Source organism: Ahaetulla prasina, chromosome 3 (genome assembly GCF_028640845.1).
Source record: "Ahaetulla prasina isolate Xishuangbanna chromosome 3, ASM2864084v1, whole genome shotgun sequence".
Classification (NCBI taxonomy): domain Eukaryota; kingdom Metazoa; phylum Chordata; class Lepidosauria; order Squamata; family Colubridae; genus Ahaetulla; species Ahaetulla prasina.
The window spans coordinates 211,279,112-211,306,871 of NC_080541.1; the positions used below are offsets into that span (position 1 = coordinate 211,279,112).

At 39.4% G+C, this 27,760-nt stretch overlaps 1 protein-coding gene across 6 annotated transcripts; it reads left to right on the forward strand.

Moving 5' to 3' along the window:
- The first annotated feature begins 3,465 nt into the window (after window positions 1–3,465).
- RAE1 (ribonucleic acid export 1) lies at window positions 3,466–27,760 on the forward strand. Of its 6 annotated transcripts, none has more exons than XR_009154682.1 (14): window positions 3,466–3,595; window positions 5,521–5,617; window positions 6,317–6,421; window positions 7,096–7,188; window positions 7,698–7,784; window positions 8,653–8,739; window positions 9,617–9,688; window positions 9,961–10,068; window positions 10,604–10,710; window positions 10,821–10,896; window positions 12,151–12,345; window positions 15,784–15,869; window positions 25,822–25,935; window positions 26,803–27,760. XR_009154682.1 is itself a non-coding variant. In XM_058178856.1 (14 exons), exons 2-13 carry the CDS (start codon window positions 5,528–5,530, stop codon window positions 18,213–18,215), a joined length of 1,110 nt encoding a protein of 369 aa, XP_058034839.1. In that variant the 5' UTR covers window positions 3,467–3,595; window positions 5,521–5,527; the 3' UTR covers window positions 18,216–18,245; window positions 26,803–27,760. The 6 variants fall into 6 exon arrangements, 5 of the variants coding, with proteins under 5 accessions (XP_058034839.1, XP_058034840.1, XP_058034842.1 ...); XM_058178856.1 differs by lacking the exon at window positions 25,822–25,935 and adding an exon at window positions 18,212–18,245 and having other exon boundaries at window positions 3,467–3,595; XM_058178857.1 differs by lacking the exon at window positions 25,822–25,935 and having other exon boundaries at window positions 3,467–3,595.

The following is a 27,760-nucleotide window of genomic DNA, read 5'->3' on the forward strand; positions in this document are numbered from 1 at the left end:
TAGAATGCAGTACTGCAAGCTACTTCTGCTGACTGCCAGCTGCCAGCAGTTCGAGTCTCACCAACCCAAGTGTCTATGGCGATTCTTAGTCATCCTAGTCATGGTTTCCCAAAGGTGCTTTTTCCAGAGGCAACTGGACTTTCTGGTTTTTCTTTGAAGAAGTTTCGTTTCTCATCTAAGAAGCTTCTTCAGCTATCTTCTTTTCTTTGACCATCTTCAAAGAAAATCCAGAAAGTCCAGTTGCCTCTGGAAAAAGCACCTTTGGGACATCAACTCAAGGTTGACTCAGCCTTCCATCCTTCCAAGGTTGGTAAAATGAGGGCCCAGATTGTTGGGGGCAATAAGCTGACTCTGTAAACTGCTTAGAACAAGGGTCTCCAACCTTGGCAACTTTAAGCCTGGCGGACTTCAACTCCCAGAATTCCCCAGCCAGCTAGGTTGGAGACCTCTGGCTTAGAGAGGGCTTTAAAGCACTGTGAAGCGGTATGTTATATATGCTATTGCTATATGGTCAGGAGGCCGAGTGAGTGAGCCTTTCACCGTGAGAGGGTGAGCATCTAGCACACGCCGAGACCCCAAGTTTGGGCGGTTACTTTTACACCACGTTCAGCAAGAATATCGCCCACCCAACGAAATGGACCAACGCTGACACGTCACGCCCTCCCCCTATTAACCCGCCAGTTTGCTGTTGACGAATGAGAAACAGACCTGGCTTAGCGCAAGCGCAGTGAAGAAGGGCCTAGGCTTCGCGGACAATCCCAACCGTCCTGACCGGCATGCTGGCTTGAGGGAAGTGGAGGATTGATAGGTGGGTGTAATATTTGTTTCTTTGCTCCCGGCCGGCCCGAGTCGCGCGTCTGCCTCTTCGGATAAAGTTCCTCTCCGGAAAAGGGTCTCCGAAGTAGGCGAGGCGGCTTAAGGTCGGCCAGGGCTCTGTCCTGCTTCGCTCTCCGGGTCCTTTTCTGAGGACCGTTGGGGCGGATGGCGGGCCGATAAAACTACCGGTAGAGCTAAATAGCTGCCAGCAGTTCGAGTCTCACCAACCCAAGTGTCTATGGCGATTCTTTTTTTTTTATTCAAAAAGTTTTTATTAGTCAAGAAAGGTTTATATAAATACATTTCAGGTATGGTAAATTTTCATTTTTCTTATCTAAAATAAGAATTTTACTCAAATTTTTTAACACATACAACAGCCATATGGCAAGCAGGTGACACAAAGGAGCTAAGTTTACAAATTTTAAATACGTAATAAAGAAGAGTCAAGAATAAACAGAATATCGTATAAAAGAGAATAAGGAAAACCAACACAATCCCAATTATCTTTATCACTTCCTAGTTTTGGATCTCAGAACTCTGGGTTCAGCCTGACCCAACTCCAGGGCCGCAACAGCGGCAGCCGCTTCCTCCCCATGATCTATAACCTCCCCTTCTTCAATTCCTGGGTCATCTGATTCCAGGAGGGCTTTGTGTTCCTCCACATAGGCCGTAGCCTCCGCAATTGTACTGATTTTTTCGTAATGCCCTCCCGGAAAATCATCAATCCTCTGGCATCAGCCATCTGAAGCCCACTCCTTCTGGTACAATTTGCTTGACAAAAATAATATTTCTTTCTTTTTCACGTACCTGTCTGGGAATCTGCCTCAGAATGGCTATCTCCTGCCCCTGTAAATCAGTGCCCCACTCCTATGTTTTCTAAGAATTTCATCTCGCCTCTTCTCACAAATTTGACATGAACCTCTCTGGGAACTGCATGCGTGCATATTGCTAATTAACTCTATAAACTCGATCCACATCCCAATTCATGAAATCAACACCTCTCCCAAGAAATTCTCCCAACAATTTAGTCACAACATCTCTCAAGTCTTCTTGGTCCACTTCTTCCAAATTTTGAAACCTAAGGAAATAAGACATTTTATCCATCTGTAGTCCAAGCACAGCATTGCCTGTCGCCTCTCTTTCTGCACTGCCCGCATCTCACCCTCCAAACCTTCCACTTTCTGCTTGTTTTCTGCTGAAACTTGTTGAGTATCCTTTAAATCCTTTTGGATAGTCACAATTTCTGCTCTTATTTCATCCAATTTCTTGTCCATATTACATAACTTTTCCAAAATTCTTCCATCTCTCCAGCAGTTGGTCTCTGACCTTTGCCATTAAAAAAAAAAAAAAATACAAAATCGTCAGGCAGGCACAGTATCCTTGTAATTTCCTCCGGATCCACCAGGGGGCACACACAGGAGCAACGAGTCCAGAGTACAGTTAGTCAACCAGGAAGGCGAAGGGAAGTGATGTCATCAAAATTCTCATAGTGAAGGCGGAAGCTGGACGCCACCACTGTTCCCCAGAAGGAGGGGGCCTCAAACCTTCCCTCCTAAATTTCTCCATCACCTCTTCTCTCCAGAGCTCCACAAAACCGTAATCTTCTTATTTTAAGTTCTCCTCTCCAGAATAACTCGTGTTCTTCCAACCGCAGGGGAGAAAAACCCCCGCACCGGAGCACTCCACCACGCCACCGATATTCCCTTCCTTCTCCTCCTCAATTCTTCTCCGTGCCCTGTTCACCACCAGGCTGCTGCAGTTATAAATCCAATGCCCCGTGTCACTGGGCACAGCGCCCAGGCGACACCAAAATAATGGCCGCGCCTGTGGCCTCCAAACCCCGCCGAGCCTAGGACGCGCCAGCATCGGTCCCCACAGTCCTGTATGTCGGCTGGGAGACCCCTGGCGAGCCGTCCGTGCGGCAGGTGTCCTTTTCGGAACACCTGGCCCCTGAGGGCCTCGGCGGCGGCCGGATTCGGGCGCTGGAGGCAGGAGAAGCCTTCCAGACGTCCGTTGCCGCTGGATACCGGAAGTCGTCCTCTGTCTATGGCGATTCTTAGTCATCCTAGTCATGGTTTCCCAAAGGTGCTTTTTCCAGAGGCAACTGGACTTTCTGGTTTTTCTTTGAAGAAGTTTCGTTTCTCATCTAAGAAGCTTCTTCAGCTATCTTCTTTTCTTTGACCATCTTCAAAGAAAATCCAGAAAGTCCAGTTGCCTCTGGAAAAAGCACCTTTGGGACATCAACTCAAGGTTGACTCAGCCTTCCATCCTTCCAAGGTTGGTAAAATGAGGGCCCAGATTGTTGGGGGCAATAGGCTGACTCTGTAAACTGCTTAGAACAAGGGTCTCCAACCTTGGCAACTTTAAGCCTGGCGGACTTCAACTCCCAGAATTCCCCAGCCAGCTAGGTTGGAGACCCCTGGCTTAAAGAGGGCTTTAAAGCACTGTGAAGCGGTATGTTATATATGCTATTGCTATATGGTCAGGAGGCTGAGTGGGTGAGCCTTTCACCGTGAGAGGGTGAGCATCTAGCACACGCCGAGACCCCAAGTTTGGGCGGTTACTTTTACACCACGTTCAGCAAGAATATCGCCCACCCAACGAAATGGACCAACGCTGACACGTCACGCCCTCCCCCTATTAACCCGCCAGTTTGCTGTTGACGAATGAGAAACAGACCTGGCTTAGCGCAAGCGCAGTGAAGAAGGGCCTAGGCTTCGCGGACAATCCCAACCGTCCTGACCGGCATGCTGGCTTGAGGGAAGTGGAGGATTGATAGGTGGGTGTAATATTTGTTTCTTTGTTCCCGGCCGGCCCGAGTCGCGCGTCTGCCTCTTTGGATAAAGTTCCTCTCCGGAAAAGGGTCTCCGAAGTAGGCGAGGCGGCTTAAGGTCGGCCAGGGCTCTGTCCTGCTTCGCTCTCCGGGTCCTTTTCTGAGGACCGTTGGGGCGGATGGCGGGCCGATAAAACTACCGGTAGAGCTAAATAGCTTCCCTTATTTCCTTAACTCTGATCGGAAGAGAGTATCTGCCCGCCCTCTACCGCTTCCTAGTCGGTCGTACTCTTTCCCTTAACCGGCATCCCGTCCTCGGTGCGTTGGACCGCCCTCCCCATAATTCCCAGCCGGCTTACTTGAGGTTATTGGACCTGCAGTTCCCACTCGTGGAGAGAAGAGAAGAGAAGACAGATAGGATCTGGGTCCTCGCTGTCCATCCGTCAGGCAAGGGGCTGGGTTTGCGGGGTGGTGGGGGGAACTCTCGCTGAGGCTGAAAAGAGACTTTCTGAACTAAAATTGGCCACCCAACGGGACATTTTGGTTCCCATGGAAACCCAGAATCCGGCTGTTGAGAGTGCTACTGAGTCCATACCGGAATGATCTGATAGCAACATCCACATCGGTTTTGAAGGACGAGCCCATTGAATGCAATGGGACACGCTGCTACTACCTAAAGCTATATCAGGTGGTGGTGTTTTTCTTTTTCAAATTTGGCAACTTTAAGATAATTCTTCAGCCTGTGTAGCCTGTGTAGCTGTGTAGGGAAATTCTGGGATTCGAGGTCTTGTCATCTTAAAAGTTGCCAAGTTTTAAAAAATAAATGGATGGATGGATCTATCTCAAGACTAGAAACATAAATACTCCTTCTCCTGTTTCCCCACAACAACAACAACCTCATGAGGTAGGTTTGGTTGAGAGTGGCTGACCAGAAGTCACCCAATTTTTCTTCTGCAATCCTGTAATCCTTCCATTTCCCACTATCCTGTCAGAGCTGAAAAAGCTTCTTGGATGAGAAGTGAAATGTTTTAAAAAAACAAAACAAAAAAACGAAGAAAGTTCAGTTGCCTAAAAGCACCTTTGGGACATGCCTAAGAGTGCCTGCCTGCCTGCCTTTTTTTCTTCCCTCCCTCCCTCCTTCCTATTTTATTGGCCACCCATCTTACCACAAGGTAACTCTGGGCGGCTCACAATCATTTATACATATACATTAAAACATAAATAAATTAAAAGCAAACATTAAAATCTAATGACACATGGGGAGGGCAGGGCCAGAGTGGAGGGAGTGGGTGGGATCTGTTCAAACTCACTATCTCCCAGCACCTGAATCCCTGCACCAAAGTAGCTCTTAACTAATTCGCATCTAACAATACCCTTATGATTCTGCCCACAGACATGTTCCATTCAGTGAAGTGTTATTTATTGGCTGTCTTAGAATGTAATGTAGTGTATTTTAAGAAACATTAAAATTTGTAAAGGAAGCTCCTCTCCATATTAAAAATAAAAAGATAATGTGGCCAGTATATACAGATTAAATAAACTTCAGTTGAAAGTATAAACCACAGATTAAATATGTTGTAGAAGATACTGGAGTGCTTAAGCCCATGTGAATCTCACAAAAAAGCAACTTTGAAGTTAAAGCTTGATAAGGTTTCAGACTAAAGATTTTCCAAATACCCTAAATGATAATGTGCTGGAAAGGCCTTAAGCCTAGGGCAGATATCATCTGTCTAGTAGACTCTAGAGAGTAACTGCAGATGAAAAAAGAGGCATGTGTTGATGCTGTTTTTACATTTATTTCTGCATAAACTCTTTTCAATGATAAAAGCAGCCTATATTATCAAGAGTTATTTATTTAATATATTATATTGATTTTTGAACACCCTGTATAATAAATAACTTCCAGAAATTCATTTGCATTCTTATAACAGGACCAAGATGAGTTTGTTTGGGTCAACATCAGGATTTGGAACTGGAGGCACCAGCATGTTTGGCAGCACTGCTACAGATAATCACAACCCAATGAAGGTATTAAGCCACTGGATGCCATGAGAAAAACTAAATCACATCACATAAATATTTTGAAAATTATTAAGTTCAAAAGATGGCAAGTTTGCCTATTAGTTTATATGTATAATTCCTTTGGCTGAATTCAAATATTGGTTTAGGTTTATGCATTTTTTGCTGTGAGATTTTAAGACTTCAATAAAGTAGCTGTTAGAACTATCATTCAAATAGTTACTACAGTTGTAGACCCTTAAGAATATTCACAAAAAAAGTGCTTTGGACTTCACACAAGGACATCTCAGCTATTTTTTTAAAAGAACTTGATCTTTCATATTTCCATTTCACTTTTCAAGTATGCAAACCTTGAAAGCTATATATGATTTAATAGGTTCTTTGACAAAAGAAAGGAAGGGAAGAAAGAGTATTATATTGATGTTATAAAGTGTTATATTGAATAGGTTCTTATTTTTTTATCACAAAACACATCAATTTTAGGTTATGCGATTATGTTCTCTGTAGTATATCATTTTTAATATAATGATGAGATTTAAATGCAGATATTTATTGAAGCAAACTATAATTTTATTTTTCTAAAAATCTTTTCTAAGGTTTTTTTTCCCATTGTAGAAGTGTAGCTGTGACTCAATTTGGATTTAATTGAATTTTTAAAAAGTGCATGGTATGTGTTTACAACACATTTTACCTTTGACTTTTTTCCAGGATATTGAAGTTACTTCCCCACCTGATGACAGCATAGGTTGTTTGGCTTTCAGCCCACCAACATTGCCGGGTAATTTCCTTATTGCAGGATCATGGGCAAATGATGTAAGTAACAAATGAAAATAGATAGCGGCATATCATGCGTTCAGCTTTCCCTGCATTTGCTGCATGGAATATGACTGCATCTAGCAGACAAAATGTGATATCCATTAATGGGCAATGGTTAAGGTAACTGCATGCTATCTCTATAAGACAAAGTGAGCTTGTAAAAAGTATTAACAATAAAGAAGTGCTGCAATTTAATAGTTTGTTTTAAAGGTATCAAAACAAAATCTCTCATAGTATTAAAATGGAAAGGTAAAAATTTCAGGACTGAGCTAATTGAATTCATTTCGTCAAACGTCATTGATTTTAAATTTTTCTGAATATGCAATAAAGTAGAATGATATTTTACAATATCTAAATCTGGAGCAAGATGTTATTGTTGCTTGGGCTTCAATGAGCTGGTATCTGTTTCATCAAAAAACAACTTTTTTCAGGTTTCTATTTATGAAACATTCTCTCATGGAGTGAAAAACTACTAAGAGAAGTGTGGCCCAGTTGCTATATAAATTGATCTCAAAGGCCTTGTATTGAGCTGTTTGGTCGATAGTTTAATCTTAACACCTTGTTGCATTTTTATAAAGCTAAATGTACTTCATTGTGAAAAAGACAGGGTAAAATATTTACATTCCAAGTGCTATTTCATTCATATTTACAAATGGCTCTATTTATTTCAGGTTCGTTGTTGGGAAATCCAAGATAACGGGCAAACTATTCCAAAAGCCCAACAGATGCATACAGGACCAGTACTAGATGTTTGCTGGAGTGATGTACGTTCATTATTTCAGAAGAGATTTACATAAAGGTTTATAGTGGTTTTCAGAGGAGGAGGAGTGTGAGATCAAAACCACTGTCTGAAAGCAATTTCTTTAGTGGAGGAAATTATCCTGGAATGAGAAAAGCAACCCCATTTTAGAGGTTTAACCACTAAAAATTACTCTACAGGTAGTCCTCAACTTATGACCACAATTGAGCCCAAAATTTCTGTTATTAACTGAGATATTTGTTACATAAGTTTTGTCCCTTTTTACAGTTTCCACAGTTGTTAAGTGAATCAATGCAGTTGATAAATTCTTAGAATTTTGATCATATGATCCTGGGAATATTGCAGAGGTCGTAACTGAAAAACGATCATAAGTCACTTTTTTCAGTGCCATTGTAACTGAATGGTCACTAACTAAACTGTTGTAACCGAGGTCTACCTGTATTTCTTTTTCAAATATCTCCACTCTCAGTAGGCACTATGGAATACATAGTTTTGTTCTCTGTTGTTTAATAGGACGGAAGTAAAGTGTTCACAGGGTCCTGTGATAAAACTGCCAAAATGTGGGATCTTAACAGTAATCAAGCAATACAAATCGCACAGGTACAATTTTCAAATGGACATTGTTTTCTTTGTAAAAAATGTAACACTAAAGATTTTGATGAACATTTCTTCCACAAAATGGGGGGCGGGGGGGGGGAGAAGCTTGTTAGAAACAATACTTAAAAATTTCCTTGCAGAGTGCAGAATACTCAAACGGAATGATTGTGCATACCAGGGGTCTTCAACCCCTGGTCTGTGGATCAGAACCAGTCTGTGGCCTGTTGGGAACCAGGCTGTACAAACGAGAGAGCATGCAAAGCTCCATTTTCACATGCGCAGGATTAGGTTGCATGCGCAAAACCATCCCCACCGCTGCCAGTCTGGAGTCAGGAAGGTTGGGGACCAATGATGTATACTAATGAATTGGCCTCACTTAATTCTAATTTCTAAGAAAGGACACAAACCTTTGTAAATATTTTAGGGTATGTTCAAAAGCAAAAATTTTAAATGAAGAAATTATACATGATGCTTTGATCACACAGTCTTGTCGCTAAGATTTTTTTTCTTAAGTGGGATAAAAAATTGATTGTATGTTATTCATTGGAATGTAATATACACTTTTCACATTATTCCTCTGTGAGGTGGGTTTCCAGATATTTGAAAACTATGAACTGACTGAAATATAATGAACTTAGTGCTAATGAAGTGAGATCTGTGGGTTTGAATTAAAACTTGATGTGTTTTTAATGGGACCAGAAACATAACAAGTCTATATTAAATTGAAGAGCAGAAGAAAAAAGTAAGAGCCTTACCAAAAGCACTGCAGAGGCAAGGCTTAGGCCAATGATTTTTTTTTAATAGAAAAAATGAAATCTGTAATTGCATGATTGGGAAGTGATTCAAGAATTCTTTTAAATATATTCTTCAGCATGAAGCTCCTGTAAAGACCGTCCATTGGATTAAAGCACCAAATTATAGTTGTGTGATGACTGGAAGTTGGGATAAAACATTGAAGGTAAGTCTTATAGGTTTTTTTTTAATGGGTAAAAAGTTTTCTGTAATTCTGTGTAATAATTATGGAAAAATGATTGCTAGTCCATAGTAGAGTAAGGTGCAATGCATTCCTGTAAATGTGAGATTTATTTCCAAGTGAATGAACTTGAGGGTGAAATCTAATGGTTGATTCAAGTATCAGTCTATTTCGGGAAGTCTCTATTCTATAATATCCATTTAACATATTCTTTCCCAGTTAGTGCCAATCTGTCTCTTGATATTATAAAGGATATATATGAAATACTTTGAACTTTTTACAGTTAGAAGCAATTGTTTTTATCTATTACATTTGTAACACTATTTTTGACAATGCTTTTTAAAAATGCAGCAGATTAAAAATTAAACTACAAGCAAACAGATGAGAAAATTGGAAGAAAATAGATGAACACAATAATGATGAGCTTCCAAGCAAATAGCCCTAATTTATTTGGTATCCTGACATAAATACAGTTTTTTTTAAAATCATAAAAAATACAGATGAATGCTCCAGAGAATAATCTGTATTGATAAAAATGTACATTTTCAGAAACTGGGCCATGCTTGAAGTACTTCAAATGGTAGAGAAGTCAATATTGAGAGTTCTACCAAAAGAATCTTACTTAAGTATATCAAATTCCAATATAAAAAATTGATCCTTATTTCTTCAGTGAGAATTGAGCCCAAGCATGACTTATTCAACCATTTACTCATTTGTATCTTCTGTCTCCCACATTCATTATAACATATTTCCTGAATCAATTTTAGTTAGAGGTTGGAGGTGTTTCAAAGTGAAATGATGAATTATCATTCTGCTGCTACATAAAAGAATTTATTGAGGCCTTATTGAACTTTTTTTTTAGTTTTGGGATACACGAACCCCCACTCCAATGATGACGCTGCAGTTGCCTGAACGATGCTATTGTGCCGATGTGGTAAGATGAATTTCAGAAGCCTTCGGGCCTTGATTAGTTACAATCATGCCACACTTGACTATCAAGTCTTTTCTCTATACTGTGGTAATTAGCGGTATTTGTATTATGTGTTATGATAATGAAATAGATGTATGGTTACTGCAGGAAAAAAACGTGATTGAATTTTGTATCAAATACTTTCCTGTTTACTACATAACCTTTTTACTACATAACTATAAAATGAAAGTTGAAAATTCTCAGTCTGTACTCTCACACAATTTCTCCTGTTTTAGATATATCCCATGGCTGTTGTTGCTACTGCAGAAAGGGGCTTGATAGTTTACCAGTTAGAGAATCAGCCTTCTGAATTTAGAAGGATAGACTCTCCACTTAAACATCAGGTAAGTTGAATTTTCTTGATTTCTGCAGTATGGCTTGTTTTTAATTGTAACAGATGGTCCTCGACATATGACCACGATTCAGTCTAAAATTTATGTTGCTAAGAGAGACATCTGTTAAGTGAATTTTGCACCATTTTATGACCTTTCTTGCCACAATTAAGTGAACCACTGCAGTTGTTAAGTTAGCAACACGGTTAAGTAAATCTGCTTCCCCATTGACTTTGCTTGTCAGAAGGTCACAAAAGGCGATCACATGACCCAGGAACACTGCAGCTGTCATAAATATGAGTCAGTTGCCAAGCAACTGAATTTTGATCACTTGAGCTTGAGGATACTGCAATGGTTGTAAGTGTGGATGACAGTCATGTCACTTTTTCAGTGACATTGTAACTTTGAAGAGTCACTAAATAAGCTGTTGTAAGTTAAGGACTACCTGTAATGCTAGCATTGGTTTCTTATTCCTAATGGGATAAATAGAAAGCTGTAACTGCCATATATGAAAGTACCTGATTAAAATATAGTCCCTTTTATTTAGCATCGCTGTGTGGCTATTTTCAAAGACAAAGTGAACAAACCAACAGGCTTTGCCCTTGGAAGCATCGAAGGAAGAGTTGCCATTCATTATATTAACCCACCAAATCCGTAAGTATTTGGAAATGGTCTGCTGTTTACTTTTGAATGCCAAGAAGTGCAGGCTTTTAGAATAACACTCTTGCATGCAGTGTGAAATGAAGGAATGCATTTTTTTTCAGCGCCAAAGACAACTTTACCTTCAAATGCCATCGATCCAATGGTACAAACACATCTGCGCCTCAGGATATCTATGCAGTAAGTATTTTGTGCATTGCGTACTAACTTTCCTCTATGACAAATTAAAGGAGAAAATGGATATTTATAATAAATTGCAAAAAAAAATGTTTTCTCAGTACATTTTCATTTAATATCCCACATCTGAGTGGAAACCTATTCTGACAAACTCTAGTATATTTGATAAGAAGGATTCAGAATTTAGCTACTACAAAAAAAAAAGAAGTTACAGTATGGCTTGGTTCTGATTAAATTCTACAGGTAAAGCAATTATGATTCAGCTTGAGGAAATGAAAAGAACAACCCTTCCTACTTCAAATGCTTGCATTACTTGACTAACAGCTCCTAAGCACACTTTTCATTCTTGCCCTTATAAATTAATTGCAATCATTTGTTTTGCGAGAATAAAATATGATGGTAAGAAAAGTAATGAAAGCGAGTGCTTTAATCACCACCCCATATGGGAAAGCAGTACTGTCTCTCATTGTCTAAAGCAGAGTTTGCAGTTGGCAGCCTACCATATATTGCTCAATCTAAACTCAGATTACTAAGACAATTGTGAAGGATACTGGCTGTTTAAGAATCACGTTGTTCGAAGGTGGTGTTGTCTGAATCCAGTCATGTCAGTATGGGAAGCCTAAAGTAACTCTGACAGATAACTGTCTACATTCCACTTGACTGCAACCAGCAAGGAGAGGCCACTGTATTTAATAATTGCAGCCATTATCACACTGCTTTTAAAGTTAGGAACGGTTGTTTTTTTCCTAAACCCACTTGGGCTTTGCTTTCCTGTATATTAAATCCATTATTTGGTGGAATTCCGAAATGGTAGATAAACAGATCTTGATTTTCTCTTGTGATATATCATTTCAAGTATTAGAAGAGTGCTTCCATATGCCTCTTAATCTTGTCCCAAGGTTAAATATTTTCAGATCCTTCTGTCCTTCTTAGGTTTCCAGTTCATACTTATTTCACTTAACTGAACTGATTCCAGTTATTATGAATCCTTCTTAAAATAAAGTGCCAGAACTGGATCCGAAGTTGATTGTTGCAGAGTAAAGTGCAGCTATTATTTAGACCTTTTTTGTGCCACAACTACACAGCTTTTGTTCTGTACTTTAGGATACAAGTCATCTGGTTGTGAAAATAGTTACTGTTTTTCCTGTTTCATTTTTTTTTCCTCATACTTTTTCAATTATAAGCTTGGTAAGGTGGGGCTTCAATCTTCATTATTGACAGTATGTGAACATTCAAATTATGTTTTAATTTTAACAGGTAAATGGGATTGCCTTCCATCCTGCCCATGGCACTCTTGCAACTGTGGGGTCTGATGGCAGATTCAGTTTCTGGGATAAAGATGCGCGGACAAAGCTAAAAACATCTGAACAGCTAGACCAGCCAATATCTGCTTGCTGCTTCAACCATAATGGCAACATATTTGCATATGCTTCTAGTTATGACTGGTCAAAGGTAATTGAGTTTGCTTAAGATAATTTCTATCAACTAGCAGTTGTTAGGAAAATTCAGCGTTTCCAGTGCACTGAAAGTAAACATCTCCATTGCTGCAGCTAACAATTGGAACACACTTCCAGTGAGATCTCTAATAATGAATAGAATAGAATAGAATAGAATAGAATAGAATAGAATAGAATAGAATAGAATAGAATAGAATAGAATAGAATAGAATAGAATAGAATTTTTATTGGCCAAGTGTGATTGGACACACAAGGAATATGTTTTGGTGCATATGCTCTCAGTATACATAAAAGAAAAATAAAAAAGAAAAAAATAAATCAAAGGTACAACATTTACAACACAAATGATGGTCATAGGTTGCAATTTAACCCTTAATGATAGCAACAAAAAGTTACAGTCATACAGTCATAAGTGGAAAGAGATTGGTGATGAAAACGAGAAGATTAATAGTAGTGTAGATTTAGTAAATAGTTTGACGGTGTTGAGGGAATTATTTGTTTAGCAGAGTGATGGCCTTCGGGGAAAAACTGTTCTTGTGTGTAGTTGTTTTGGTGTGCAATGCTCTGTAGCATCGTTTTGAAGGTAGGAGTGGAAACATTTTATGTCCAGGATGTGAAGGATCTGTAAATATTTTCACAGTACTCTTCTTGATTCGTGCAGTATACAGGTCCTCAATGGAAGGCAGGTTGGTAGCAATTATTTTTTCTGCAGTTCTAATTATCCTCTGGAGTCTGTGTCTTTCTTGTTGGGTTGCAGAACCAAACCAGACCGTTATAGAGGTGCAAATGACAGACTCAGTAATTCCTCTGTAGAACTGGATCAGTAGTTCCTTGGGCAGTTTGAACTTTCTGAGTTGGCGCAGAAAGAACAGTCTTTGTTGTCCTTTTTTGATGATGTTTTTGATGTTAACTGTCCATTTTAGATCTTGCGATATGATAGAATCTAGAAATTTGAAGGTTTCTACTGTTGATACTGTGTTGTCAAGTATTGTGAGAGGTGGAAGTATGGAAGGGTTTCTCCTAAAGTCTACCACCATTTCTACAGTTTTTAGTGTGGTCGGTTCCAGATTGTTACGGTCACACCACAAGGCTAGTTGTTCAACTTCCCATCTGTATGCGGATTCGTCATTGTCTCGAATGAGACCAATCACTGTTGTGTCATCTGCGAACTTCAGTAGTTTAACAGATGGATCATTGGAGATGCAGTCATTGGTATACAGAGAGAAGAGAAGTGGGGAGAGCACACAGCCTTGGGGGGCCCCTGTGCTAATTGTACAGGTATTTGATGTGATCTTGCTTAGCTTCACCTGCTGCTTCCTGTTTGTTAGGAAGCTTGTGATCCACTTACAAGTCTGTTCCGGTACCTGTAGCTGGTTTAGCTTAGTTAGAAGAATGTCTGGAATGATGGTATTGAATGCTGAACTAAAGTCTACAAAAAGGACCCTTGCATAGGTCTTTGGAGACTCAAGATGTTGTAAGATGTAGTGCAGAGCTATATTAACAGCATCATCTGTTGATCTATTTGCTCAATATGCAAATTGCAAGGGGTCTAACAGTGGATCTGTGATGGTTTTCAAGTAGGAAAGCACTAGCCTTTCAAAGGCTTTCATGACTACAGATGTTAAAGCAACTGGTCTGTAGTCATTCAGTTCCTTGATAGTAGGCTTCTTCGGCACTGGGATGATGGTCGAGCATTTGAAGCAAGAAGGAACATAGCACATCTCTAGTGATTTGTTGAAGATATGGGTGAAGATGAGGGCCAATTGGTCAGCACAGACTTTTAAGCAAGAAGGAGTTATCTTGTCTGGGCCTGGAGCTTTTCCTGGCTTTTGTCTGTGAAATAGGTCCTGTACTGCCTTTTCTGTGATCGCTAGAGGTTGTGAACCCAATGGGATGAGGTCAGTTGTAGGAGGCTTTGCTGTTGTTGGTGTGTCTGAGATGGGGGTTATGGAGATAGGTGGCTGTAGTTTCCTTTCAAACCTGCAGTAAAACACGTTCAGGTCATCCGCCAGTTGTTGATTTCCTTCAGCCTGGGAGGGAGTGCTTAGTAGTTGAAAAATATAAAGGAGTTTTAATACAGGTAGTCCTCTCTTACCCACCCTAATTGAACTGGATTTTCCATTTCTAAACTATGGGAGCAAAATATGACCATGCCATTTAGCGACAGTAGTATTGGTAGTCTTAGTTCTGGTTGTTAGAATAGGATCTGGTGCTTCTCTTACCCATCTGCACTTGCTTTCACTCCTGCCCTTGGGAAGGCCTCACACAGCCAGCAGTTGCCTCAGGAAGGGCCATGCCACACACATCTGATCAGCAAAAGGAGGAAGAAATGGTGGTCGGGTGGGGGCAGGGCAGGGGCATTGGAGTGCAAGGCAGCCAGAAAAGGCGGGGGGAGATAGGTGGGTGAGGAGAGTTGAAGCACACCCTGAGATCATAAATGAAGACAGTCTGCCAAGCACTTAAATTTCAATCACAATATCAGGGAGGCACTGCAGTTGTCACAACTCCAAGAACTAGTCATAAATACCTATTGCTCAGTGCTGTCCTAATTTTGAATGGTCACTGAACAGTGGCTGTTAAGTGAGGGCTACCTGTATAACTGCTAATAAGACAATATTGTGATTTGCTACTACATTAGCAAATGTGAAATCTTCCAGAATACCAACCACATTTTTGTAAGGAAAAACTTATTTTTCAGATGTCTGCTAATGATAGGCATTAAGCATAGTACATGATTCAGAAAAGAATTCTCATGATATTCCACTTCAACATTTTGATGCCACTGAACTCCATCTTAAAGTGGTGCAAGACCTGGAACCAAGTAGAAAATCAGTATTAAGTTTTCATAGCAAATTTTAACTGAAGTGGCACAGGTAAGAAGGTGAAAATACCAAACCTCCTATAGATCTGTTACAGTTGTGTTACATATTCTGCTGATGGATAACAAAGGATTATTGGAAAAATTAGTACATTATCCATAGTATAAATAGATCTATTCTTTTTTATTATAAACAAATACATATAATTTCTCCTTTCCTTAGGGTGAACTATTGGTGATAGAACTTCAGGTAGTCTTCAAATTACAACAACAATTGGGATTGGAATTTCTGTGACTTAGGAATTGTTTTATTCTTTTCAATCTTGTTTCTCTTCAATCTTGCTTTTTAGCTGACAGTCTGAATTTAACTTCTCTTGCAAACAGAATATTTCTTAATGCCCCTGCCTGGATATTTAAACAGATTTTCAGATATATATTTTCACATAAAGTTTTAAATCAACAACTGGTCTTTACTCTGGGCTAAAGGTTTTTATAGCATTAATTATTGCTCAGTAAAAAAATCTAATTGAATACAACAAATATTGTGCACCTAATTTTATAATGCCATTATTCAGGTTTATATGTAATGTTGTGTTCAACCTTTTTGTTCCCCAGGGGCATGAATTCTATAATCCCCAAAAGAAAAACTATATCTTTCTGCGCAATGCGGTCGAAGAACTAAAACCTAGAAATAAAAAGTAGTGAGTATAACTGTCCATTATTCCATGTTGTTTTCCTGCCACCTGCTCTCCCTTGGTCTCCTTGGAGTTGCCTATTAATTCTTAGCAGGACATTCTTTAATTAACATCAAAGCACATTTGGTTGGCTGGAAAATTACCTTGCAAGAATGCCTGACATGTGCATGAAGGTGTGTCCTTTTTCTTAATAGAGGCAAAGTCCTGGTGTTGGATCAAGAGACAATAGTTGCATCTTTTAAAGTTACTTGTCAGTTTGAAAAACATGAAAACTGCAGAAAATCTGAGACAGCCCCCCCCCCCTTTTTTTTTTTTTTTTTTTGATGGAGGTAAAAGAAAGGCTAATAACAACTGGGATCAAGGAAATAAACCTAAAAAGACAGTTGCGATTGAAGACCTTTTGGGTATTTTATTGTTATATTTATAAGTCACCTTTCTATTTCAATAAAAACTCAAGGCAATGATTTTTCTTTTTATAATGAAAATGTAAAACTTAATGACTGTCCGCTTAGAACAAAATAATGTGTTCTTATTTTTATCCTGTAGGCATAATTTTTCTACCTATGACCGTGAACAATAAATTTGTGATTAAAAATCTCAAGCTAGACCAAACATATATATTTGAGATGAAGGCAATTCTAGCATGCAACCATAACTTGAAAATTTTAAGCAATGCCTTAAAGGATAATTATTGGCCTTGAGGCACTGTATCAATAGAAGCACCATATGATACCGTATATCTTTGTGAAATTTTAAATCTTAAATCCATTTCCAAGGGTCTGCATTAAGGGAGTGAGTGAACAGGACAAATGTTAACATTGCACTATGCCCATGCTTGTGGTATCAACAAAAAATGAAGGAACGGTGTTTTAGATTGAAGAATATCTTCTGTGACTCAGTTGCATATGATTTTTTTCTGTAAACCAATCTGTGCCCTAACAGACTATAAATACAGGGGTGGCATTGTCATCCCCCCAATGTATCCCAAGTAGAATAACAGTTTTACCCTCAGCATTTTTATGCCAGTTCCAACATCATCAAGCATGGGGATCAAATCAGAATACCACCAAATAGAAATGGTTTGAAGAGTTTTATAATGTTACTCCAGTTGAGGTTTATTTTCATTTCGGAATCTTCTATGTGACTGCCACAGGATTGTTCTTTCAAGGTTGATGCGATAGCTATTTATAATGAATGGGAGCAAAAGTGTAGAATTTGTATATTATGATATTTCTGTCAATTCAATCTCTGTAAGTTCATATGTTGTAATATTTGCTACTATTTAAATAAAACTGATTTGAATTAAAATGTTTTTCACGTTAATGAACTAATGGTCAAATGCTTATAATCTGGAGTGAAATAGAGGCAGCTGGCAATTGCTCTTACTAATTATTTAGCAGAGGTCTGCTTTTTTATATATATATATATATATGTATATATATATATATGTATACACACACATACATACATACGTGTGTGTGTGTGTGTGTATAATCTGCTTCTAATCTAGAGGGCAATCACTAACTTCACTGTAAATGAGAAATCTGTATTATCTATGCATCATGTAATCTTGCTACACTTCTCAGTTCAATAACTACATGATTGTGCTACTACATAAAGAGTGCATGTCTGTTGTTCCTGGTTGGCTAACATTAAGTTAAAAAGTTAATTTGTGCAGCTTCAGGCAGTTCATCCCAATACTATGTCCTATTTCTCTTGAGATTAGAAAGGGTCTGATGAGAACAATGTTAGTTAATGCTGTTTTAACTGAGGATGCTAGAACTGAATCTGAAAGACACGTTAATCCACATGTTTTCATGCTGCTTGGTATCTTACAAGGATTCTTGATCTCTTAGCATCTCCTATAATAACCCTCTTCTACCCACAGTTGAAAAGTTACCTTCAAGTTCACATAACCTAAATGTCTCCCAACAGAGCTATAGATTGTTTTGATGTGAATCTGTGAGATTAGATGTAGGACTACAGAGGATTCTTCCTGCAGTTAGGCAGGTATGCGCATGCCCAGTATTTTGTTCAAATCAATCCAGAGTTTCACTTTGAAGGCCATAAGAAAATGCATATTTGGCATGCAGAAGCTATGACTGCACCAATACTTGTATATGCCAATATTTTGAAATCACCTTTGCATGCATTAGGCTTTTAGAAAGAGCAGATCTGGCCCTAATCTATTGCTTATGGCAAGAATCTGATTGTGCTGTTTCTAGATCATAGACAGTAGCTCATAAACATTTAAATGTTTGTGTCGGAGTGCTGAACTGTTACTAATGTAAAATAGACTAAATGTATACTCTTTCTGATTATAAAAAAAGCATTTTTCATTTTTACAGTTAAATCTTATGGAAGTCATTATGATTCTAGAAGGTAACCATTCTTTGTGTTTATGTGTGTGACCCCTATTACTCATACAGAACAGTGTGCTCCTGGTTTCACTAGACTATAGTTACCATCCTCTATCTGTGACCATTCATTCAGTGATTATTTGAAGTTATAGCAGTGCTGAATGAATGATATTATGGTCATTCCAGCCCTTGCAGCATCCCTATGGTCATCCTCGCAGACTGGGCGCTGTGCAACTGTTTCACACAGTTGAAGTGCCCTGGATCCTCCTGGCTGTTACTTAAAACCTCCTCTGCTGGCTACCTCAGAAAGTCAGTGGGGAAGCCAACATGGAAGGTTGTAAATTGCTGGGGTAAGTCTCCTTCATCTGAGCAGCTTCCCCAGTCCCTCTGTGCTTATGCTTAGGGGAATATTCCCCAACCATTGCTGCACCTCCCTGATCTGTGCCATACCCTTCCTGATTCTCTTCCTGACCCCCTCACACTGTGCTTCATGACCCATGCCCCGCCTCTCGCACACCCTTTGCAATCCATGCCCTGCCTCTCACCCATCCTTCTTGACCCACGCCCCCACCTCTTGTGCTATCCCTTTCATCCTCATGTACTTTCCCTGGCCCATGCCATGCATCTCTTGAACCTCCTTGCATCCTCTCCCCCCTCCCCCCCCAAAAAAAACCCTTTCCCCACAGCTTGTATTTGACTTTAAGACATAGCTTCTTTACAATGGCACTTTTAGGTATATAACAAAAGTAAAACATGAACCAGAAGCCAGTTGCTACGCTATTGGTGGAGTAGGCAATCATAAAAGGAATGGAAGTTAGTCTTTAACAATAATGCTTATTAATTTACTACAGTCGTTAAGAAATGTCAGCAGATGTGCCATGCGCTATAACTCCAAACTGAGAGCTTAACCACAGTTGCCTGCAAATTTGTAACGTCTCATTGCAACTTCTGCAATTTGTTTCTTTTTAAAATAGTTCTGAAATTACAGATGGTTTAGAAAAAGACTGGCAGATTATTAATTTTGGCTACCAATGTTTTGTTAGTTGGGCTTCTAGGCCCAAGGTAAAGTTCTTTTAATGGGATGGAACCAAGATACCTTAAAAATCATTATTTCTTATGCATGTTGTCTTCTTGTAAAATCTTCATCAGGAGTCTAGAGACTCCCATCAATTAAAATAAGATGGATGGATCAAGTGATATAACCTACTCATTACTGAATCATAAGGTAGTAAGAAACCTTTCTCTAAGGAGACATTCCTTTGGCCTTTTTCATATCACATGAAAAGGTTTAACAGAACTTCTGTTTTTACAGTCTATTTTCTTCATTATTTTTGTTTTTGTTAGTTATTTTCTCTTCCTCTTTTGAAAGGGACATGCTTTTTTGTGCTGTCATGACAGATTGTGACTGCTCATAGAAAAATCTCTCTTCTTTCTCAAAAGTTGTCTAGCATTGGCATCCTTCAGTCTCAAAAGACTATGGTATCGTGCTCTGGAAAGAGGTCCTAAAACAGCATATGGTATGACTAAAAAGGCCAATTCGAGAATGGCAATCCCTTCCACACTAAGGGCATACATTCTGTTCCCTGTCTATCCCCCAGATTTCGCTGGTTCCGGGACTGCCTCTGTGCCTCAGCCTGCCGAACAAGTGTCTCTTCGAATTGGAGAAGGCCCTGCTGTGTTTTTAGCCTCCAAGCTGAACTATCAGAGGCCAAGGTTTCCCAGTTGTTAAGGTCCATTCCCAGGGCCTTTAGGTCCCTCTTGCAGATATCCTTATATCGCAGCTGTGGTCTCCCTCTAAGGCGCTTTCCCTGCACTAATTCTCCATACAGGAGATCTTGCGGAATCTGGCCATCAGCCATTCTCACGACATGCCCAAGCCCGCATAGATGTCGCTGTTTCAATAGTGTATACATGCTAGAAATTCCAGCAAATTCCAAGACTGCGCTATTTGGAACTTTGTCATGCCAGGTGATGCCAAGAATATATCGGAGGCAGCACGTATGAAAGGTGTTCAACTTTCTCTCCTACCATACTTAAAAGGTCCAAGATTCACTACAGTGTGCTCAGGACTCAGGCTCTATGGACCTGGATCTTTGTGTGTTCCGTCAGTATGGCTTCTTATTAAACCATACTCTCTTTGCAAGTCTGGAAAATGTGGCTGCTTTACCAATACGTTTATTCAGCTCAGTATCTAAAGAGAGAGTGTCAGAGATAGTTGAGCCGAGGTACACAAAGCCATGGACAACCTCCAGTTCTTGTGCAGAGATTGTAATACAGGCAGGTGAATCCACATCCTGACCCATGACTTGTGTTTTTTTCAGGCCGATTGTTAGTCCAAAGTCTTGGCAGGCCTTGCTAAAACAGTCCATAAGTTGTTGAAGGTCTTCACCAGAGTGAGCAGTAACCGCAGCATCATCAGCGAAGAGGAAATCCCGTAAGCATTTCAGCTGGACTTTAGACTTTGCTCTCAATCTAGAGAGATTAAAGAGTTTTCCATCTGATCTGATCCAGAGATAAATACCTTCTGTTGCAGTTCCAAAAGCATGTTTCAGCATGACAGCAAAAAAGATCCCGAATAAAGTTGGTACGAGGACACAGCCCTGCTTCACTCCACTTCGAATGTCAAAGGAATCTGATGTTAAGCCATCAAAAATTACAGTGCCCTTCATTTCCTCATGAAAGGACCTGATGATGTTGAGGAGCTGCGGTGGGCATCCAATCTTAGGGAGAATTTTATAAAGGTCGTCCCTACTAACCAAGTCATAAGCCTTCGTAAGATCTGTGAAGGCTATGAAAAGTGGCTGTCTTGGTTCCCTGCATTTCTCCTGCAGCTGTCTAAGGGAAAATACATGTCAGTAGTGGACCTGTTGGCTCAAAATCCACACTGTGATTCTGGATAGACTCTCTCTGCAAGCACCTGGAACCTCTTCAATACGATACGGGCAAGCAGCTTCCCTACAATACTAAGAAGAGAGATGCCACAATAGTTCTTACAGTCACCCCTGTCGTCTTTGTTCTTATAGAGTGGGACGATATTTGCATCCTTCATGTCCTGTGGTACTCCGCCTTCCCTCCAACAAAGAAGATTTCATGCAGTTCAGGGGGCATATTCTCTTTGCAGCCCTTCAGAACTTCGGCAAGGATGTTATCTTTCCGGGTGCCTTGCCAGAAGCAAGGGAATCCAGGGCCGTGTTTAGTTCTTCTAAAGTTGGTTCACTGTCAAGCTCCTCCAAGACAGGCAGGCACTCAATGTTATTTAGTGCTTCTTCAGTTACCACATTTTCTCTGGAGTATAACTCAGAGTAGTGCTGCATCCAGCGTGCCATCTGCTGTGCTCGGTCCTCGATAACCTCACCTGTAGCAGACTTCAGAGGGGCAGATTTCTTCTGTGTTGGACCTAAGGCCTGCTTGATGCCATCATACATCCCCTTGATGTGGCCTGTGTCAGCTGCTGTCTGGATCCGAGAGCAAAGCTGCAGCCAATAATTGTTAGCACATCTCCTGGTGGTCTGTTGGACTTTGCTATGAGCAGCTTGCAGAACCTGTAAATTGTGCTCACTGGAACAGGCTTTATATGCAATTAGAGCTTTCTTTTTTCCTCAATGGTTGGTGTCGGCGCCTCCGAATGGGCTTCAAACCAATCTGTGTCTTTCTGATCTCCTTACCAAATACTGGCAAGGCGGTATTATAAACAGCATTCTTGAAATATTCCCATCGTTCATATGCATTTGCTTCAGCCGGGCCTTGCTTGTGGAAATTCCTTCACTTTGCCCTGATTTCAGGTCTTGTTGATGTCGATTCATGTCTTCCTTCCTTCTTAAAATGTTGCAATCTCTTTGTTTGCAGCTTTATTCTGCTGCACACTGCTGGCTCATATCTAGATGGTTATCCACTAGGACTCCAAGATCCCTCTCACAGGTACTACTATTGGGCCAGGTACCACATATACGGTACTGGTGCATTTTGTTTTTGGCCTAAATGTAGAACCTTACTTTTTCACTGTTGAATTTCATTTTGTTAGATAGCGCCCAATGTTCAAGTCTGTCAAGATCTTTCTGTAACTTGAGCCTACCTTCTGGAGTGCTGGCTATTCCTGCCAGCTTGGTGTCATCTGCAAATTTGATGAGTTCCCCATCTATCCCCTCGTCCAAGTCATTGATGAAGATGTTGAAGAGTACTGGGCCTAAAACAGAGCCTTGGGGTACTCCACTGCATACTTCCCTCCATGTGGATGTAGTTCCGTTGAGGACTACACGTTGAGTGCGGTTGGTCAGCCAGTTACGAATCCATCTGGTGGTGGTGCTGTCTAACCCACATTTTTCTACTTTATCTAGTAGTAGGTTATGGTCTACTTTATCAAATGCTTTACTGAAGTCCAAGTAAATTACATCGACAGCATTCGTCTGGTCTACTAATTTTGTCAAAGAATGCGATAAGATTAGTCTGGCATGATCTGTTTTTGACAAACCCATGTCGGCTTTTGGTTATTACTTTGTTTGCTTCTAGGTGTTCGGTGATTCGTTGCTTGATTATCTTTCCCAGAATCTTCCCTGGTATTGAGGTCAGGCTGCTAGGTCTATAGTTTCCTGGATCTGTTTTTTTCCCTTTTTTGAAGATGGGAACTACATCAGCTCTTTTCCAGTCCTCTGGCAGCTCCCTTGTGCTCCAGGATCTTTGAAAGATATAGTTCAGTGGTTCTGAAATCACGTCTGCTAGTTCCTTCAGAACCTTGGGGTGTAATCCATCCGGTCCTGGTGATTTGAACTCGTCTAGGGTAGACAGGTGTTCACTTACCATTTTCTTCCTTATTTTAACTTGTGTTTCTAATCTGTTTTTTGTAGTGCTGTTTTTGATAGGTTGGATTGTTTTTTCCTTTTGTGTAAAGACAGATGCAAAATGTGAGTTAAGTAGATCTGCTTTCTCCCTGTTGCTTGTCATCTTCTTGCCACTTTCTCCCAGCAATGGGCCAATTGTTTCCTTGACTTTTTTCTTGTTTTTAACATGTTGGAAGAAGCTTTTTTTGTTATTTTTTACTTTTGTCGCTAGCCTTTGTTCATTGTGAGCCTTAGCTTTCCTCACTTCATCTTTACAGGCTCGGGCTGTTGCTGATATTCTGCCTTAGTTATTTGCCCTCTTTCCACTTTTTATATTTGTCCTTTTGTCTTTCAATTTGTCAGATAGTTCTTTATGCATCCATGCTGGTTTCTTTTGTGATCTACTATTTTCTTCTTCATTGGTATTGTGTTAGACTGTGCTTTTATAATCTCACTTTTCAAAATTTCCCAAGCTTCTTGAGTTGTTTTCCCCCTGAGGATTCTCATCCATTGAATCCTTCTCAAGATCTCTCTAAGTTTATTGAAATTAGCTCTCTTAAAGTCCAAGACTCTAGTTTGACTTTGTTCTACTACTTGTATTTGCTTAATGTTGAATTCCAATATTGCGTGGTCACTTGCCCCAAGGTTCCTGTAGCTTCAACACCTTCTATCATTTCATCTCTGTTAGTGAGAATTAAGTCCAATATGGCTGATCCCTTGTCGCCTTCTCTATTTTTGGGAAACAAAGTTGTCTGCTAGGTTTGTTAGGAACCTGTTGGATCTTCCACTTGGTGCAGAGTTTGTTTCCCAGTTGATGTCAGGGTAGTTAAAATCCCCATTACTACTGTGATGTGCTTCCTACATACCTTAGTTAGCTGACTAACAAAGGTAGTAATGGAATAGGAAGCTCTGTAGCATCATCTGCGGGGCCTAGTAACTTGTAAGATGTGTGACAGAAAATAGTTACCCCTACTTTTAAAAGAAGGCAAAAGGACCGATCTTTTAAAAAAAAATTTAAAACAGAAAAAATACAATATCTATTTAACATTATGTAGCCAAATATCCAGAGCATTGACAAAAGGATGGAATAGGCGCAGAGGTCTTCAAACTTGGCAGCTTGAAGACTTGTGGACTTTAACTCCCAGAATTCTCCAGCCAGCTATGCTGGCTGGAGAATTCTGGGAGTTAAAGTCCACAAGTCTTCAAGCTGCCAAGTTTGAAGACCTCTGGAATAGGACATTTAGTACTGACAAAAATCACAAATGGCATCTCAGACATCAGTTTCCAACATGTCCATAATGAGAGGGAGCTGAGCCCCTTGAGATAGAATAAAAGAAACCAGAGCTTTCCTCCACTGTCTTTCCTCCTTGTATTCTCAAGAAGTTTTTGTCTATCTGGAAAATGCATATGAGGGGAGAGCATGCCTATTTTGCTCCAATACAGCAAATGCTGGAGTTAAGGGCATGCCGTGGACTCTGTGTGTGTGCATGTGTTTTCTTTTTAAATATGTTTTTAAAAATAGTATAAACTATACAATAGAGTCTTTGTTTAACAAGCACTCGTTTAGTGACTGTTGAAACTTGTAACAGCACTGAACAAGACCCGGTGCTTGAAATTCTAGCTATTGCAGTGCCCCCCACCCCCACAATCATGTGGTCACAATCCAGCCGCTCAGCAACGGACCCAGATTTCCAACAGTTGCAGTGTCATGCATTTTTATGTGATTGTGATTTTCACCTTTCCTCCTGGCCTCCCATTCGCCAAGTCAATGGAGGAAGCTGGCAGGAGGTTAGAAGTCAACGGCCATTTGAGGGCCTCGCTTAATGAGCTGCATGGTCCTTGCTTATCGACGGTAACTGTGTGCCACGTGATATTGTGCCACGTGATATTGTGCTTTACTACTGCACTAGTTAGTCCCAGTTACCGTCGTTAAGCAAGGACAACCAATATTACTGTTCCTTTGAGGTCAACCATTTAAGAGTCAGCAAGCCCAAGAATGTGCAGTTTATAGATTTTCCATACTGGAAGCAAGAGAGAAGAATTGTTTTTTAATAAAGTATATCAACTAGCGATACAGCAATAACATCAACATGGACTGATTTAAATCTTAAGTATGTGGACTTAATTAGAAAAGAGTGATATTTCAATTATATTTTTGCAAATTTTCTCTTCAAATATTTCATCTTAAAACTACATCTTGAAATTTACCGTTCAGTATCATAAATTTGATTATGTTTTGTCTTTTAAAACTGGCTTATTATATGTTTCTGCTGCATTTACTGTATGTTGCAAAATGTTCTATTTCCTTAATCAGTGGTAGCCATAAAGAAAAGCTTGTTCACAAGCTTTCCTTCAAAGGTGCCCTGCATCATGCTGTACCTTTGGATGTATATTTTGGACAATATTAGAACAGTCTAAAGGAATTAATATATTAATATTGTATTGCTATTAATAGAATGTAAAAGTTCTTCTATGTTTCTGATGTAAAGCTTTTGGCAGACTGGGTTTCTGTCCTTTTTTAAAACTGCTGAGTTCTGAAGAATGATTTTGAGAAGCTTCATTTATGTGCTAAAACAAGGATTTGCTTCATTAGGGATGTGAATACATCTACGATGCTATGTTGGGTGCTCTTAAGTCCAAGTTAAGATGTTTTGTAAAGAAAGTGACAAAAGTTACTCATAATATTGTGAGACATTTTTAATTCAGAGTTTGAGTATGAATGTGTTTGTGTGTATATAATATTGTCAGCTTTGAAAATGTGCTTTGTTCTTTATATTTTTCTAGCTCAGGTTCATGGAAAAGGTGCTGAAGCATGTGCTTAGAGATCAGTTATTTGTGTGCATCTCAGAATAATAGATCTTCAAAAGACCCCAAAATTTTAGTTTGCACCGCTTGCTGGTAAATCAAGGGTAGCTGGGAACATACTAAGTAATTATAGTTAATTCAGCAAAATGCATCTTTTCTAAGAATCGCTCTTCCACTCTAAGCTTTATGTATTTAGTTTTAGGAGTTGCCCACAGGTACCATGTTCCAAAGAAAGTTTTCCCTTTTAAATCTGAAATACTTCTCAGCTCTGTTAAGCAAGTACTCCTTAATGTATGACCAGCTGATGTTACGAAGTATCCCCAAATGTTCTTATGACCAGAATTCAAAGTTCCAACAACTGTGCATATGATCCATTTTTGGCGCCCAGCTCACATTTGTAGCCATTTGCAGTGTCCTGTGGTCATACGACCCTGATTTATGACTTTTTTGCCAGATGGCATTTACTCCCAGTTTCCAGGGGGAAAAAATTGCCATTGTAGACAATGGATTTGTTTAACGACTGTGGCATTCACTTAACGACCATGTGGATTCACTTAATGGCTGCCACAAAAATGTCAGAAAATCTAGTTTGTCATGTGATGATTTGCTTAATGACCTGCACAACTTAAAATAATTCTAGTCTCAACTACAGTCATAAATTGATGACTACCTATAATAGGAGAGTACAATTTGGAGTTGTGAAGTAGAGTATTACCATCAAACCTAAATAAAATTATTCTTATATTGTATTATTATATATACATGAATCTTAACAAAACAAAATGTTACAGATTTTGTAGGAATTAATTGATCAGTTTATCTTAGCATAATAATCATTTTTCCACTTCTAACACTGTGAGTTAATTGGTTCATAAAATAAATGTTTGGATCCTTGTGCCCATATTTGGATTGGATGATTTCTAAAGCAACCTTTTTATTGTGTTCCTTTTTATTTTGAAGGTGCCACAAGAACTTCAACTGAGGAAGGAATTTCTACCCGAAATCTAACTAACTGTGCCTGTCAGTTGGGCTTCTTCCTTGTGCTTTTAATGAGGCCAAAATAAGAGAAAGAAAAAGAAAGAAAGAAATTATCAGTTGTCTTTTCCTTTCCCCTGTGTTTAAAAATGTGTTGCTTTATGGGAACTGCATTCACTTTAAGTGTTCTACAGTGGCCATTTGTTCCTGCCTGTACTTAAAGGCTGTGGGCCTATAACCTGTGGCTTAATTTCAAGTAATCCTGCATAGGATTGCACTTTGTATGACAACAGCACTGCCTCCCTCCTCCAACAGGACTTGGAACAGAATTGTGGAATATTTAACAGTGAGAAAACAAACAGCAGCTTAAAATAATTTAAGATCTCTCACAGTATATGAACAGTTATAAAAATCATGAACAAAATATTTTCAGTTCTTTTCACTACGGTTGGGATTCTTACATTTTTGCCCCAACTTGGTTCTGCTGCCATCTTTATAAGTTTTTGAAAAATTTACCCTGATTTTTTTTTCCAGTAGAAAGTTAAGCAAGTGTCCTTAGCAACAATCTGGTTGTTATTATTGATTTTTTTCAGCACAATGTTTTCAGTGGTGATTTTAAGAAATCAGTTTTCACATTGATGGTCCAGTAAACTCCATTCAGGAAATCTATCGAAAAGTCAACTATTATTTATGTGTTGGCATTGAACTTCATTTATTTTCTAAGAACAGACTTCATAGCCTGGTTGAATTAACCCTTAAACTTCAGGCCCCAGGTTTTCTCAAGATGCTTCTTTTCAACAGTAATGATGCTACTGAATAAAGCAGCATTTTTTCTATGTGAGTTATGTACCTGCTGGAATTTGAACTGTTTACTAAGAGGCTCATGAAGCTGTCTAACAATTTGCAGATGGTTCATGATTTAAAATAAAAGTTGGGTATCTTG

Coding starts and splice junctions, on each gene's coding strand:
- RAE1 (XM_058178856.1), top strand. CDS start 5,528: ATGAGTTTGTTTGGGTCAACATCAGGATTTGGAACTGGAGGCACCAGC. Junction 9,689..9,960: donor GATGCTATTGTGCCGATGTG/GTAAGATGAATT, acceptor CTCCTGTTTTAG/ATATATCCCATGGCTGTTGT. Junction 10,897..12,150: donor CGCCTCAGGATATCTATGCA/GTAAGTATTTTG, acceptor TAATTTTAACAG/GTAAATGGGATTGCCTTCCA.